Raw genomic sequence first — 17,485 nt, 5'->3', positions numbered from 1 at the left:
GACTGGCTATACTTATATATATATTAAAAATCGGTAAACTTGAAGAATAGTTTTCTGATTAATTATAGCTAACATAGTATTATACATGATCTAACGCTAATACTGCATATACAATAGAATTTTTCCTCTAGTAACAGGATAATCTGCGTAAAATTAAGAATTTATGCATTAAAGTATTTCGAAAGATAGACTATATGAGAACGAATTAAAATGCTCGTAAAAACTGAAAATATATAAAATCATGGCTTCTGCTGCACTTTTGAATTGAAATGGATTTGAGTTTAGTGTCCCGTTCAGCAGCGAAACTATATGAGACATGGACCTACAGCTTAACGTCGAATTCAAATCTCATAAGCTCCCGCCGGGAAGCGAACCCGAGTACCCCACGACAAAGGTGCATACGCTACCCAAATAGCCCTGCTGCTGTAGTTTTGCTTGTTCAGTCAATTGTGTGAGTAACAATGTTGGATATTTCACTTGCTTGATTAATGTAGAGTTATACGTATATATTAGTCGTTGAAATTCGATATAAAAGCTAAAGGGAATGCTAAAATGAAATATTTAATCTAATTTCATATTTTCGTAATAAAAGCTTGTTTTTCTAAGAGATAATTTTATCACATGATGGATGGATTAAATCTTCGTTAACACACTTCGCATTTTATGTATAATAATGAGAACAGATATCAAAGACAATAGGTGCAGAAAATTTTTAATTTTATACTTTTGTCTAGCGGGTTTAAAGGGGGACTTTGGGACTGAAGCCTCCCCCTCGAAAACATTAAAGCAAGAGTTATTTGAAGTCATTCACACTAAAAGTGCTGAGCATTTTGCTGGAGTAATAAATAAATTTTCATCATGAATTATGCAAATGAATGATAAAGGCTTGTGTTTGGTTTTAGATATTAACTGCTGGTCTTTTGAATGACGAGAGCCGATGGATGGCCTTAACAGCCAAATCGCGAACTAAGTTGTAAACAGACACCCCAGAAACATTTCAGAAGATTGCAATTTCTGTATGGTTGAAACAAAGATATATATATATATATATATGAATTTTTGTATTTTTTTAGTTTTGTTTTGTCGTGCAGTTTCTAATGTGTATTCCTTGTTACAAAATATTTCATGTATCTTCCGAAGATTTTTTTAAAAATCCCAGCTCATTAAGAAAACAGAAAAAAATATTACAATGAGATACACTGAACAATGTAACAATATTAATAAAATAAACCTTTTAAATAGATTACGTAGAATATCATGTAACGCTACTTCTTTGGCTCCATGAACTAACCTATTTTTAACTATACGCAAGTGTATTATATATTAATATTACTATCAAATTTGAGTAGCAAAAAATGAGTTCCGCTGTTTTTCTAAATTATTTTGTTCCAGCCCCTCTCAGAAACAATTTCTGAATCCGCCACTGCATTACATTATATTTTTCTCTATAAAAATAAAGTTATAGCTTCAGGAATACATTCCTTGGGCACAATAAAAATGTTTCATATAGATGTACTTTCAATACGATTAGCACTGTAATGCGTTTACGTTTCATTAGAATATACGTGACAAGAAAAATTGCATACAGTTAGTATGAACTGTGGACGGAACGCCCGCAGATTTTTTCACAAGCACGGTAGCAAACACACACACTTTGATGAACGTGTGTACATTGCATATCATATAATTCAACAGTTATCTATGCATATATCCATATTAACTACAGTAAATAAAAAGTGAGAGCAAATTACTATGTTTTAACATGTATTTCCAAAAAACTGAATACCGGTACCTTTCGAAAATTCAGAGGGGACAGTTTTGCCCCTTTTGCGGGGAGGGGGCATGACTACTATATTTTTCCTGAAATTTTACAAAGTTAGCTAAACTTTGTCTAATTATGGATCGAATACCTACATGTAGGGAAAGTTTACAAATAATTTGCGTGTATTTCGTTTAGATTAATATTTCTTTCTTCAAATATTAGACACTTCAAATAATGTTATTGAAATTACCTATATAGGATACTGAAGAATATTGCTGAAAATTCAAGGAAGATATTTCTAGAATTTAAGCAGAAGATTCAAACTACAATACCATTCAGTTCATAATATTTTATTCCCTTAGTCCCACCAGGTGAATCCCACAATCATCCTTCCTTGTTCTTTAAGTTCGGAAGTTTAGGAGCGGCACAAACTGACGAAAAAATTAAATAAAAATATATGCATAGAAAATCCCATGAAAATAAATGTTAATAACTAAGGAAGACTATTCAACCTGATTTACTTAAAAATTTAACTCATTGTGTATCTCCAGTCATTCTGGGTCACACTCAAAGCATGTGTGTATATATGAAATGAATGTATGTGACCCACATTTCATTCCGTTATATTTTAGCAGTTACTATTCTCAGAATGACTTCTAACTTCAAAAGATTTCATGACTTGCTTTCACAAGAATATGGCTACAGTGTTCCAGAATCCATGTAAAAAAAATGCATAAAGAATAAGTGAAATTAGCAAAGGAGTTAACATCATTATATGCATGATATTAGCTGAATGGTGCGTATTCACCTCTTCGATATTTGAATACCCACAGACTATTTTCTGCACGATTAATTTTCACATGATAAAAACATTTAAGAAGCTATGTCAGCGATTTGTTTGTGTTCTTTTCTCCTTTTCCTTGAATGTATCATTCACTTTATAGATAATTTACTTCTTCCTTGGTTCTACTTAACTTTTTAGTTGAACAATGGGTCACCGTGAAGAGTGTCCGTACGTGTTTTGTTTTTCTTCATAAGTTTGTTTTGATAGTGGTCGACCGCAGATTTTTGGCTTTGAATTTCGGTCGCTCTCTAATGAACAGATATCGTTCTAAATAATCTTAAAAGTTGGAAATTATATAATATGGCAATGATATCCTGGGTGTCAGTAAAATAGCCCACCTGAACTATACCATTATGTTAAGTCCTGAATAATAATAATAATAATAATAATAATAATAATAATAAACTTTATTTTAATAATAATAATAAACTTTATTTTACGTGCTGAGAACAGCAAAAATACAGCACTTTGTCTTATTCTACATTATTTTAGCAATGAATATATAATACTAGTGATAAAATTATGATTACATCTATATCATTAATTATTAATAATAAAAACATTGACAGTGTAGTGTACGTCAATTATTAAAACAAAGAAGTGTCAAAAGTTAAAAGTAATAAAATAAAATAAAATAAAAATAAAAAGTACTAAGTTACGTATATTTAAAATTCTAAAATAAAGTCATATTTTAAGATATGCATTCATTATAGCTTTCTAAAATCCTACAGATTAAAATATGTTTTCTATTATGCGGTTGCAATAAAATTTTTGCCCTTGTACCATATGTTGGAACTTTAAAATCAACATTTTTAAAAATATAGTCTGAGGTATATTGGTTGTCAAGTAACTTTCCTACAAATACAGATTCAATCAATTTTCTCCTGTCAGCCAGTCGTTCCAAATTAAAATACGTTATCCAATGTTCATATGTGCTAGAATAATAGTCACGTCCTAACTTAAAACAAAGTATTCTAATAAAACACTTTTGCACCATCTCGAGTTTGTTTACGAGAGTTTTTGTTAGGCTGTTCCAAGTCACTGATGCATATTCTAGTTTCGACCTTACCAGTAATTTATATAAGAGTACATATGTATTTGATTGACAGAAAGCAGGCCATTGATTAAACAGGTAACCAATTATTTTTCTTGCTTCATTACATACATTTTGTATATGATCACCAAAGCTTAGTGACCTGTCAAATGTTACACCTAAATCCTTTATTGTGTCAACTTTCTGTATTACAGTACCTTGTATTTCGTATTGACTTACATAGTATTGCGATTTGTTACTGTAGGTCATGCACTTAGTTTTCAGACAATTGATACTCATACCGTTATCCTTGCACCACATAATGATTCTATTTAAGTCATCTTGTAGCCTATCGTTGTCCTCAATATTATTTACTACACTAAAAAGCTTAATGTCATCAGCATAAAGTAAAACCTTTGAATGATTTAAGACTGTTGGTAAGTCATTAATAAAAATAGAGAAAAGTAATGGGCCCAGAGGAGAACCTTGAGGAACACCGTTACTAATACTGGCTGAATCTGACATGACATTTCCAATTTTAATTTGGTATGTTCTACCAGTCAAATATCTTTCAAAAAATTTCAGGTACAAGGGTGTTACACCTGTATTTGACAGTTTTTTTAACAGCAATCTATGGTCAACTGAATCAAAAGCTTTACTCATGTCAATGTATATGACATCAGTTTGTGATCTACTTTTCATTGCATAGTAGATAAAATCCGTTATTTCACAGAGATTGGTTACAACTGATTTCCCTTTATAAAAGCCATGCTGTGATTTTTGCAATATATTTTTTACATTAAAAAACAAGTGTTTGTGAATGATGGTTTCAAAAATTTTAGAAAATATGTTCAATAAGGTTATCGGCCTGTAGTTGTTCGGATTTAACTTGTCATTATTCTTGTAAACCGGTACCACATGTACATGTTTCCATTTAGATGGGAATGACCCTGTTCTTAATGAGGTATTGTATATTTTTGACAAGACTGGGGCTATTTCTTTCGAACATGCTTTAAGGATATAATTTGGAAAGCTCCCAGGTCCTGAAGATGCTAATGGCCGAAGTTTGCCTATTACTTCAGTAACATCATTTTCACATATTACTGGAATCGTTATATTATTGCTGTTCAGATTACTAACTACAGCACAATCTAGGGTATTAACTTTTAAATTAAAATTATTGTAAAATACATCTTTAAAAACTTCAGCAATTTGCTTTGTCCCTGTAATGGTGGTACCATTGAACAAAATTCTATTTGGTTCAGTTTTGTCTTGAGACTTTTTAAAGTTATTCCAAAAATACACTTTGTTGGTACAAATACTATTCTCCAATTGCTCAAAATAACATTTTTTAAGTTTATTGTACATTCTTTTAACATTTTTTCTTAAAACCGAAAATTTTTCATAAATGACTAAATTACCAGTTTTCTTAAATTTTACAAAATATTTTGTTTTTTTATTAATTAATGCTTTTAACTCTTTAGTAATCCAAGGAGCTTTGTATTTCTTCTTTTGTATAATATGCTTTCTCGGTACATTTGCTTTCAATATATTTTCCAAACAATCTTGCAATAATACCGTACTGTTATTTACATTTCCTGAAAACCTATCTACTTTCATCTCATTTTTAATGTCCTCGTATAATTGATAAAAGTCAGCTCTTACATAGTCATATAACTCACCTTGAGCTTGAGCTGTATCTGCATTTAAGAAATTTAACTGATTTAATTTAACTGAAATTTAATTTAAGAAATTTAATAATAATAATAATAATAATAATAATATTTTTATTGCATACTGGAAATTACAGACAGAACTGCCCACTTACAATTTCCACACAAATAACATGGAAATAACAAAAATAAACATAATACATTATAAAATACAAATGATACATGCACAGAAAAGGAAAAAAATAATGCATAAAATAAACATGCTGTTATATAAAAGAAAATAATACTCTCAGCTGATAATGAAATGATTATATAACTGTCTTTGTAAATTACTAAAAATTATGATCAAAAATGTCAATAACACTGGCAAAATCATTGGCTACTGATAAAATTTTATACAAAGGAACATCATTGAGAAACTGAATGGGTTTAAATATTTTCGGATTTCTTATATGATAACTAATTGTATACAGAATTATTATTGATAACAAATTCAAATTACCGTGAATTGAATGTAACATTTTAAGATCAAAAATAACCCTTCTTTCAGACAACCTTAACATACCTAAGGACATCCTAACTTCATCCAAAGACATACCTTCATAACAATTAAGCTTGCAGCGTAACCAAGCAAGAAAAAAATTTTGAATTGTCTCCAGAGTAGTAGATATATAATCTATATTTCTATTCCATATGATTGAACAATATTCAAGATGACTTCTAACATTGGAATAATAAAGAATAAGGCATGTTTTAACAGACTTAAAATCTTTGGACATCCATTTAATAATAATAATAATAATAATAATAATAATAATAATAATAATAATAATAATAATAATAATAATAATAATAATAATAATAATAATAATAATAACTATTATTTGCAAACTGCATTGTTTCATAAAGTAAAATGTAAGAGTATGGAAAATAACTTTCAAAAAGTGACCTGCATAACTGCGGAAAACGAACTATTATTATTACACAATAGTGGAAAGTGATATTGATCACTTGTGGTCACTTGGAGAAAAAAACAGAACAGAAAAAAACCTTTTTAAAATCTCCGTCATATCTAAACTGCACCTAAAACTGTCATACCAGGTCTGATAATAATAAATCTCTAATAAAATTCATTAGTGCGATAAAAATAAACTGAATAAAGAAGTACACACAATGGAAACGTACTAGAGCGTACTGGAAATGTCAGTGGGAGAGCGCTCATCTCTCATGAGAGGGGGTTCTTGGTTCAATCTCTGGCCATGTAAATTTGTGAAGGACAACATGGTGATCGTAAGTTCTCTGAGTCTTTATTTTCCTCCCACATTCTCATTCCACCAATTATTTCATAATTATTCACTTCCATTTTCATGTTGTCTCTTTCACACTACAGAGCATAAATGCGGAATGTTAAATTAAACATTTCACTATTTCACTTTTGAAATGTACTAGTAAACTTTATGATTCATTGCAATCTAATTGATAAAAATGATAATGTCTAATTTTAAGATATGTTGAATCATTGTGTTAGAATGCTATTTATAAAATAATATTTCGTATTGTGATTTATATAAGTTGGTTCTTACATTTTACTATTGTTGTTGTTACAGGCCCAATGTCTGTGTGACCCGAGAGGAAATTGACGAAAATCAACAGAGGAATGAAACCGAGAGTGATGTTGGAAACGTATTTGGATCCTTCCACTTCTCTAGCTGCCAACAGACGCCAAACAAATACACTTGCACCACAAAGTAAGATATACACTGAAAGACGTTATTTTCTCTCTTTTATTTACCTTTATCGACACTAAATTAAGAGAATTCATTTATTATTATTATTATTATTATTATTATTATTATTATTATTATTATTATTATTATTATTATTATTTAATTCCTGCTATTATTTCTAGCAATAGTTTGTTTAGTTTCTTGTTAGCATTTAGTTGTAACTAATGGGATTGTTTATTTAAATGTTATTGTTCTTTATAACTTAAAGTAATGTTTACTTTTATTTGTTTATTCTTCATTATACAATAGTTTTGTTTCTTGTCTTAGTGGATCTTTACAAACTTAACAATTTGTGTCTTTTATTATATCCTTTCCATTACTTAACACATTTAAAGAAAATGACAAACAAATGAAAGTATATTTGATAATAATAATAAATATTATTATTATGTAATTTTAAAGTAAACATTTAATAAATATAAAGGTTAAAATTACGGATGAAAGGAGAATAAATGGAAACTAATCGAAATATTGAAGTAATAAACAATAAACAGAAACATGCCCTCGAAGTTTATATACATCTAAAGACTAACTTCATGCTCTGTCAAAAATAAACAGCATTAGGGCTCAATATTACCATATTAAATCTGTTAAACATTTTAAAGTATTATGTAAATAATTTATTATAAAATAAAGTCTTCTGTACGCATATTTAGTAATGCTTCCATTGTGTAATTCAGATCTGAATCCTAGCAATATAGACAGTATCAAACGGTAGGTTGGCCAACTGCCAGCAGAGACCCTATGTGGTAATTGACCACGTTGCCGAGCATTTGCCAACTAACTTAATTACCAACGAAATCCCTTTGGAAAGAAGTAATATTCAGATTAGGTGTGAGAGGTTGAAATTGTTGGATAAATTACGGAAAATGGTTGGTAAATACACCTTATACAACGTAGATACATTGGATCAAACTGTTTTTTTTCTGCAATTATCAATTGTCATCCACAAAGACCCTTAGCCTATCTTGGGTTTATCAAATATGCCCTTAAGGAAGTAATTATCTTAAATTAAGAAAAAATAAGACACACACACACACACACACACACACACATATATATATATATATATATATATATATATATATATATATATATATATATATATATATATATATAGAGAGAGAGAGAGAGAGAGAGAGAGAGAGAGAGAGAGAGAGACAGAGAGACTATAAGGTCCCGTATGCTCACACAAGAGCTAGTAAATGCAGCGTTCAGAGCACAAGCCACATCGTGGAAGTTTGAGAAAAATAAAGTTTATACAGAGCGCTTAACTACAGAGAAAAATTAACATTTGTTTCTTTTTACCGTACAGGAGTTATTTACATTATTTGTAAATAAATATTTTAAGCTCTAAAAAGAGCTTCAGATAAAGATATTAAAGTTTAAATATGTTGAAAAAGATCAAAAAGTAGATTTGATTCTCTTGTGCATTGCACGCTCTAAATACTTCCTATCTGTTCCATCTTGAAAAGAGAGAGAGGCATGTTTTACAATAATTATACTGTTTTGTTTTCCAGAGTTCGTAATCATGGGATACGAAAAACCTTCGTTGTTACATATGAATGTTGCTATGGACACCGAAGAGTGCAAGGAAAACCAGGATGTACAGAAAGTAAGATTTTTGTAGATTTAATATTAATAAGTTGAATTCAATGTGATTTGTTATGTAGTTCTAAATTTTTATCACGTAGTATTTCATATTTAATTTCTTCTCAGTTAATAACTCCAAACTCAAGGTAACCATATCAGGTAATTGATTTAACGACTGCCATTTGAATAGTTTACTCAAAAGTATGATGGAGTTGAAGTAATACCAAGTGTGTGTCAAAATTTAACTCAACTTAGGTAACACAGTGCCATTGTGTTGAAGTAACACCACTCTTGTTTACTATGTAGTATCAAAATCCTGTCAATTTTCTCCAAATACAGAGCTCAAAGAATTAGTGTAATATCTTAACTAATTGATAGGGTGACTAAGAAAATCGATTCTTCAGATGAAATAATTGTGAAATATTAAGTTGGTGTGAGTGAAATGTCCAAAGCAGCTGTGTCATTTTTAAAGGAAGGAAAAAAATTACAATACTTGGTTTGCTTTGCGAAGAAGTACTAAACCGCACGTTGCACCATCCAATAATGAGGGAAGGTGTTTCCTTCCTAGAAGTAAAAGAGATACCGGAAGAGTTGGTGGTCAGTGGAAGAGGTATCAGAGGATAGGTGGGGAAAGGTCTCATATTGTAACTCATGGAAAGCCGTCCTTTGTGCGACAGCATTATTTTATCAGCGAGAAAGTGATGATGAATCACACCCATCTTACCAGCAACAACATCTTCTGTAGGCGGAGAGGTGATTTAGGAAATCGTCCTGGACGTTGATTATAAACCAAGCATTGTCCTGATCGTTTATGGTTGACATGGCAGGTTCATGTTTTTTTTTATTATTATTATTATTATTATTATTATTATTATTATTATTATTATTATTATTATTATTATTATTATTATTATTATTATTATTATTATTATTATTATTATTAAATCAAAAGTACAATCCGATGCAGGTTTCTTACACTCCGGTTGGCACCGGTTAGTCACTCAGAGAACTGTACTCAATGATTCGTATTTGCCGATATCAACTCATGCAGCATTCATTAAGTCCAGCTTTTTCACTTTACCGATTGCTGCCGCCGCCGAGCGCCAAACGATAGTGGTACGCTGTATGCCTAACTCTCAAATGCACGAATACTTTTCTGAGAGTCCTTTTCCATGGTATTCCTAAGGAGTTCATCCAAACATATCAGTCGGTACTCACTTGGTCATTTTACAATTTTGTATCACTGGAACGAAATTTGACAAACCAACGGCAAATGGTGAATTCATTCGCCATTTCTGATTGAAACGCACTGCGATTTTTGGGGAGGGGGAGGGGAGCTTGCCATGTAGAATGTGCCAGTTCGAAGACGAGAGAAAAATCATTTGGAATTGTGTGCACTTTCATACAACCCAATTCGATAACACATAACCTCGTGAGTGTCTCGGTACCATAACCAGTTTGCATGACTTGTACTGAGTTTCTGGTGTTAGACGTGTTATTAGTCCATCCCTATGTTGTGTTGCTGAGGTGAGCTTCCCAAACGTTGGCTTGAACATTTCATTTGCACCAACCTAATACTAATTTGAGAAATCAGACTAAATATTTGGATAATTCTTATTGTGGTTTAGTGATCTAATAAACTATATTTCCTATCTTAACTCAAATTAATTCATCTTCTGAGTAATTAAGAGGTTCATATGATGTTTCGTCACTAATCTTATTATTAGACTTCCAAACTATGCTATGCATAAATATAGTAATTGTAGAAAAACTATGTCCATATGTCTGTCTGTCAAGTATCAGGCCAAAAAACTGTAAAATATATCAAGAAGCGATTTTTTGCAATCGATTCAGCGTCTCGAGAATAGGTTCCACCTCCTACATTAACTTCTCATTCAAACAGAACTGGTTGAAATTAGCCATTTTCGGTTTCAATATTATTTGCTGTAGATCAAAACCGGTAATAGACAACGAAAACCGATTTAATGTCTTAAGGGAACATCGTCACCATCTGCAACAATCTACTAAATTTACTAGTACTTTGTACTTCTGGTTTCAATACTGATTTCCATGGAACAAAAATGGTAAATGATATCAAGAATCTGCTTTTTGGAATCGATTCAGCGTCACAAGAATAGGTTACATATTCTAGGCTAATCGAAGTGATAGAAGTTAATCATTTTCAATTCCATTTCTGTAATCGATTCAGCGCTCAAAGAATAAATTCTGTCTCTTTTGTTAAACCTTCATTCAAATCGGTCGTGGTAGAAATGAGCCATTTCCGACTTCAACGTTCATTGCTGTAGATCAGAAACGGTAAATGATAGCTACGAGCGTTTTTTCTTTGCAATCGTTTTAGCGTTTTAAAGAGAACATATCATCATCACCTTCAACACTCTATTGAAACCGGAAGTGGTTAACGTTTACTAGTACTTCCGGTTTCAATATTGATTTCCGTGGAGCAAACACGGTAAGAGATATCGAGAAGTGGTACAAATCAACCATTTTCGATTTCAATGTTCATTGCTGTCGATCAGAAAAGGTAACAGATAGCATAGAGTGTCTTTTAAAAATATATGTATGCGATCATTTTAGTGTCTCAAGAAAAACATACCATCATCACCTGCAACACTCTCCGGAAACCGGGATTGGTTAACATTTACTAGTACTTCGGGTTTCAATAATGATTTTCATAGAGCAAAAGTGGTCAGACGTATCGAGAAGTGGTTTTTATCAAGGGTTTTTGTTTCAAATTTTTTTCTGTTAAAACCGGAAGTGGTAAAAATCTACGATTTTTTGTTGGTTATAAAATTGATTGTATAATGGATAAAACAGAAATAGTTAACGACAGGTAATTTTTCGATATGAGTTCAGTGCCAATAATAGTTTTCAACTCTTATTTTATTCATTTTATTGTGACCGGAAGTGAGACATCAATTACCACTTTTGGTTTTAATATTAATCTCCATACAGCAAAAGTGTAAGAAATAGCGAGTAATGATATTTTGATATAAATTCAACGTCCGAGAAGCAGTTTATATATATATAAATCTTATTCGTTTATTACAACCAGTAGCTATAGATGCACTACTACAAGTTTGAGTATTGAATTTTCATACTTTGGACGTCTACCGTAGTTTTGCACTGTAAAACGAAACTCGCTTGTTAGAGTATTTCAAATATTAACGAAACTAGACGAAAGCGTGTGTACAATATTTATTCCCTAGCCTATATAATCTAGTGTGTTACTGATAAAGCACAAAATCGACCCTTAGTATTCACTATACAATTACTTTATCTTGCAGTGAAATTGAAATCTTTAAGTGAAACCGTCACTGATCTGGGGGCCAATGATTTTGTCGAACTCCTTAGAACTTCACGTTTAGATGAGAAAATAAGCTCCACAAATCTCACTGTGTTTGCACCTTCAGACGAGGCTGTAAGAGATTTCACAGATGCTTTGGAAGAAGCAGTAAGTATAACTGACTGTTTTCAGCGTAGAGGAATAAGTATATTATATCAACCCTTATATGTTTGTTTTTATGTGAAATAAATGAAACATGATCAGGGGAGCATGCTTTCTAATGACTGATGGAATAATTGAAAAATTAAAACTGGTTTGTAATACTCAATATTATAGAAATACTCATTTAAAATAGTTCTTGTAAAAGATTATTTTTAATGTTATTTTATTTATGTAAAGTTATGAAAGTAGAATTCATGTTTAATGATCGTTTGAACTAATAATCTAAGTAAACGGAAATATTAGAAATTAAGGTAAATATTTCATTCAACAAATGCGTATCTATTTCTCTTAAAGAAGCTGATTTCTATTTAAAATAATTGTCTATTTCTAATTATAAAATAAAAAGAAAACTTCTGCATACTACTACATTTTTTTTTGTTTTTATTATTTCTATAGAATCAGGTTGAATTCTACGTACCACCCGCCCGTGCCCGACGTTCCATCGTTGATGGAGGTACCACCATGAAGGAAGTCCTGTTAGGCCACATGGTTCCAGGCTTTGAGGACTTGAATGAAATCTCAAATGAACAGGTAAACATGATAATTATATCAGTATTATTACATGGAAGGCAAAACGGGAACCTGCTGTACTTGCTATATTCTTATTATGGAAAGAAACAGGCATACAGAAAATTTCGAAAATTCTAATTAAATGACATTTCAGGCTTTAAAGTGAAATCATATCAGAAATACCAGTAGCGAAAGTATCAATACGAGACTTATTTGAATAACAAAGATCTAATGATTGTCATAAGTAATGTTAGCTGAGTGTTCTCATGTTTTCATACAAAAGAAGATTAGTAATTACCAGGTTCATGATTTAAAAATCAAATGTATTTGTAGAGTCAAGTGCATAGTAGGATTTTTGTTAAATGATCATATCAATCTTCTATACATGTTTGCTGAAATCATTTTACGTTATCTTTGTGTAGTGTATTATAGTTTACTAGACTGTTAATTACGCCATCTCATTTGAGTATTTTATATTGCTATTATCTTACATTTTAGGATTATTTTGTGACTTATTTATTTAATTAATTAATTTTCATTTATGACTTGTAAATTCGATTCTTGTATAACATGAGTAATATAGATTTTAGTAAAACACTTAATAGTAATAATGTTATTATATTGTTATTATCGTAATGATATGTTTCAGCTTGTGACAATACACTTGATTTCCGTAATCAAAAAGATTGGTAGTTTGTTTATAATGCATTGACAGAATTAATATTGTACTTGTTACAGATTTTGTACAGTGACAACATGAATAGCACTATTCGGATGAACGTATATCCAGGACCAGGAGAACGGGTTGTTACTGCCAATTGCGCTCGTGTAACGTCAGTTAACAACTATGCAACTAACGGAATTGTCCACATGATTAACCATGTGATGAGACCCGTCAAGCACACTATTGCAGATCTTATCGCCAAGGACTCACAATTTACAATACTGAAAAAATGTAAGTTAAAAAAAAAAAAAAAAAAAAAACTCGTATCTTTCTATTGCTATTTGCATTCAGTCGTGCTTTTTATCTTTCCATCTTGCTACCTCAATACCTACCATTGTTTATTAGCCTTCCTCTCGTAAAATCTACCAACATGTCCTCTTTACTTATTCATCAATACATATAATATATTCAATTGTGTTTTTTAGCTTCTTGTAATGTACTCTTTTTTCCTTCTTAAACATCTCCTCAAGTAAATTTTACTTTAAAAAAAATAACAGATTATTTGATGAAGTACTGTAGTATAGCCATGTTTCTTTCCTGGAAACTGTGAGACAACACAATTCGTACATATTTCTGTTCCAATCTTGAAAATAAATTTATTATTGTCATTTAACCAGAAATGAGTGTATGATCAAAGTATAGGTAAAAGTAATAACAAAGTGTGTTTATATAATGCATAAATGTACGTAAAATACAGCGATGTCTTTTTAATTCCGAGTCCAAGGGTACACAAGAAAAGTTAGAATTATCCAAAAATATGCATTGTTAAATACCTAAAATTAAGTGAACAGAACTACTATACCTAGATATGCAGTAGACTTCACTTTTAAGGGAACATATTATTTATATGATACAATACTGCAAACAAACATACGATATTTGCTTGCACATAAATTAGGCTCCACGTACAATACAAAATATACTTAAGTACAGAGTATGAAATACATTGCATTAACACAGAGAACCATTTCTACGAGTAACAACCTTAATAATCTGTTCTCACTTAAAGAAATTCGACATCTTCATTTAGTTTTATTTGATAGTTTTTTTTACATGGTCAACAAAATGTTTTCAATTTTATTTATTGCGTGAAATACTTAGTTCACATCCAATAAATCTTAAGTTAGTGAATTCAGCTATTTCGGAAGCTCCAAATAAGGTTAGCACACTTATTTCGTTACGTCATCGTCGATCTCATCTTCATCATCAGATGGATTGTGTTTTTATGTAACTCTTCTCTACATCTATCTATGGATAATTGAAAATCAGTTGAAACTGCATTCTTCTGTTTGCTATCTGTCCAACACTACAAACTCTAGTGCTGCATTACTTCGAATATTCACGTAGAAGATTCAAAAGTTCAATTTATCGACGATGTTTGCAATACAGTTTCAATGGGAATAAACGTTTGTTCAAACTATCCAATATCGAAATTCGAATTAACGAGAGACCGCTGTAATCTGTAAGCTACTACCTAATTTAAAGAACTCAAAGATGTTAACTTGAATAAATATTGTATAATAGTACGCGCTCTTTAAATCTTGCACGTTGGGCACCACAGTCGTCCCGGATTAGCGACTTTGCCCGACTCTCGAATGTTAATATAGTTTTAACGGAAACACCAAAAATGAATCACTCTAGACAAAACTCCAAAGGATTAAAATGTGTATTTTATGTGTTTACGCATATTTTGAACTGTGCAGACGGTATAAATATCCTACTGTATAAAGTATTTCGTCATTTCTATATCATTAAAAAAAAAAAAAAAAAATTTGAAATCATGCATTATGAAGTTTCTGTTTTCCCCTTTTTCAAGAAAAGTAATTATCTCTAAATTTTGTTGTATAGTGAGAATCACATGCTTATGTTTATTAGTTTCATTAGCATTTGAAGAACTCGTGCTAGACTTTGAGAACATTTTACAGTGTAGTACCCTGCAAGTACACAGTTGTAATATTGTGCAACCTTGACATGTAACTTGCTAGAAAACAGAAAACACTGTACTGATATGAAAACTGACAGTAATGATAAAGGCTTGGCGAACTAAAAAACACCGACAGCACAGTGACACAATCTGACGATCAAGGTTAATAAACGCCGGAATCCACATATACATACACACACATACACACACACACACACATACACAAACACTAGCGGCTCGATCGATGCCTGATTAAAGAGCCGCTTACTGAAATTATTTGTTATTGGAAAACATTAATTTTGATCATTTGTTTCTCTTACAGTGATTGGAAAGCTCGATCTGCTGAAGACGCTAAAGGATGAGAATGGCCATTTCACTCTTTTTGCACCAACAGATGCAGCTTTCGATAAATTAGATCATTCATTGAGATCACGACTCTTGCAGGGAGAGGGTTGTGTTGCCAGTAAGTACCATTCAATAAATAATAAAATACTAAGTAATATACACACTTGATCTTGAAAAGCACAGCAACATTCACTCTGGCAGCAATCCCGAGAACATTGGATTAATATACACACTTATTTCTTATCTTTTTTTAAATATAACTTGAATTAACTTATATTGTTCCTATAATTTTTGAAATCTTTGAAAAATTAAATAACAATATTCACATTTTACAAAATAAGTTGCTACTACGACAAAATATTAAGTAATTATAATTATTAATGTTTTTGAGATATTATTCATTATTGGCGAATATACTGTATATACACAATGTTCTTTCGCTTATAATTGAGTGGTTGAGTGGTAGAGTAGCCTATGTGTCACATTAATGCTTTTGAGAAAATTTGACCTAAAGTCCAGTGTTTCCATAAGTTTTAACAGCATAACAAGAAATCACTGTCCTCCTAGCACTGATTGAGCCATGTTTCCCAATAGGTTAATATTTCCTTGAGTGAAGAATGGCATCTAGGGGTGATTCATAGATCTGAGAAATTTCTATTTTGGCGCTTAGGTGACCGTGGCACTCAACCCTCCAATTTAATCAGTGATAGTGTAAACAACATGAATCATATTACTATGAAAACTGATTACCAGTTAAGAACAAATTTTAAATTGTTACAGGAATATACACAGAAAGAACTACACGCGTTCATACTTAACATTACAAAAATGGGGGAGAGGGGTTAAAGAATTGAATGAAGAAACATTTAAACTGTAATTTTGATATTTTAGGGTGTATTTAAAACTGACTGACTAATGCAATTTTTGCAATTATCCGTTCAATTACAAACATCTCTAAAACTAATCATTTTACCATAAGCTATAGAGTGTGACGCAAAATTGTATTGCTATATTTTGGAAAATATTACAAAACTCAGATAATCCAATTAACTTATAAGATGGAAAACATCGATTACGTAGATTTATATATTCCGGATTTCCGGTCCATGACTATCTACTGAAGTGAATTGTAACAGCCTCTATAACATTCAGGAATTGTTAACTGAAAAGGCACTTGATTGGATTTTTGCAGAACCATTTTTAATACAAAAATCAAAATTGTTACATTGTATTAGATCAAAGTTATTTTATTTATGGTAATGTAAGAACTGCATTTATATTCTGTACTGGACGATTCCAATGTACTTTGACATCTGTCAATTATGTAAACCAAGATTGATAAATAAATATTATATTTATTAATATTTTTTATAATGTTTGGCATCACATATAAAATTTTGCTTGATTTCTGTTAAGATAGTAATTATTACTTTTTATAGACGTGCTTCGCCATCATATTCTTCCCCACACCGTATGCTCTGCAGCCATCGCTGGCCACGTACGTACCGTCAACCTTGTTGGTGAGGTGCTCCCATTGCATCGCAAAGATGATGATAAACTGTTTGTGGACGATGCACAGATCGTTCTCAAGGATATCGTCGGAACGAACGGCATTATACATGTCATTGACTCAGTTCTAATTCCCGAATCAGGTAAGAAGAGTAAAATTAAAGAGTATTACATAAAAACAAATTTATATTTTACAGATCTAATCAATTAATTCTTTATTTTGTAAAAAAAGTTTTGTTTAAAAATAAATTCTAA

The 17,485-nt window shown here is 31.1% G+C and overlaps 1 protein-coding gene across 1 annotated transcript in view; it reads left to right on the top strand.

Annotated features, from left to right (window-relative positions):
* LOC145673505 (transforming growth factor-beta-induced protein ig-h3-like) overlaps positions 1-17,485 on the top strand; it is a gene marked incomplete in the record, with an annotated part of 40,577 nt that overhangs the window by 13,538 nt on the left and 9,554 nt on the right. The window contains 7 exon segments of the mRNA XM_081743277.1: positions 6,930-7,060; positions 8,620-8,714; positions 11,998-12,164; positions 12,615-12,749; positions 13,467-13,683; positions 15,699-15,839; positions 17,161-17,373. Of these exon segments, the coding sequence (XP_081599403.1) occupies positions 6,930-7,060; positions 8,620-8,714; positions 11,998-12,164; positions 12,615-12,749; positions 13,467-13,683; positions 15,699-15,839; positions 17,161-17,373 (1,099 nt within the window).

The sequence above is a fragment of the Thermobia domestica genome, chromosome 2 (assembly GCF_964235325.1).
Source record: "Thermobia domestica chromosome 2, izTheDome1.hap1.1, whole genome shotgun sequence".
In the NCBI taxonomy this organism is placed as follows: domain Eukaryota; kingdom Metazoa; phylum Arthropoda; class Insecta; order Zygentoma; family Lepismatidae; genus Thermobia; species Thermobia domestica.
Note: the sequence above shows the minus strand (reverse complement) of the source record. Positions and strands in the feature narration are given on the sequence as shown.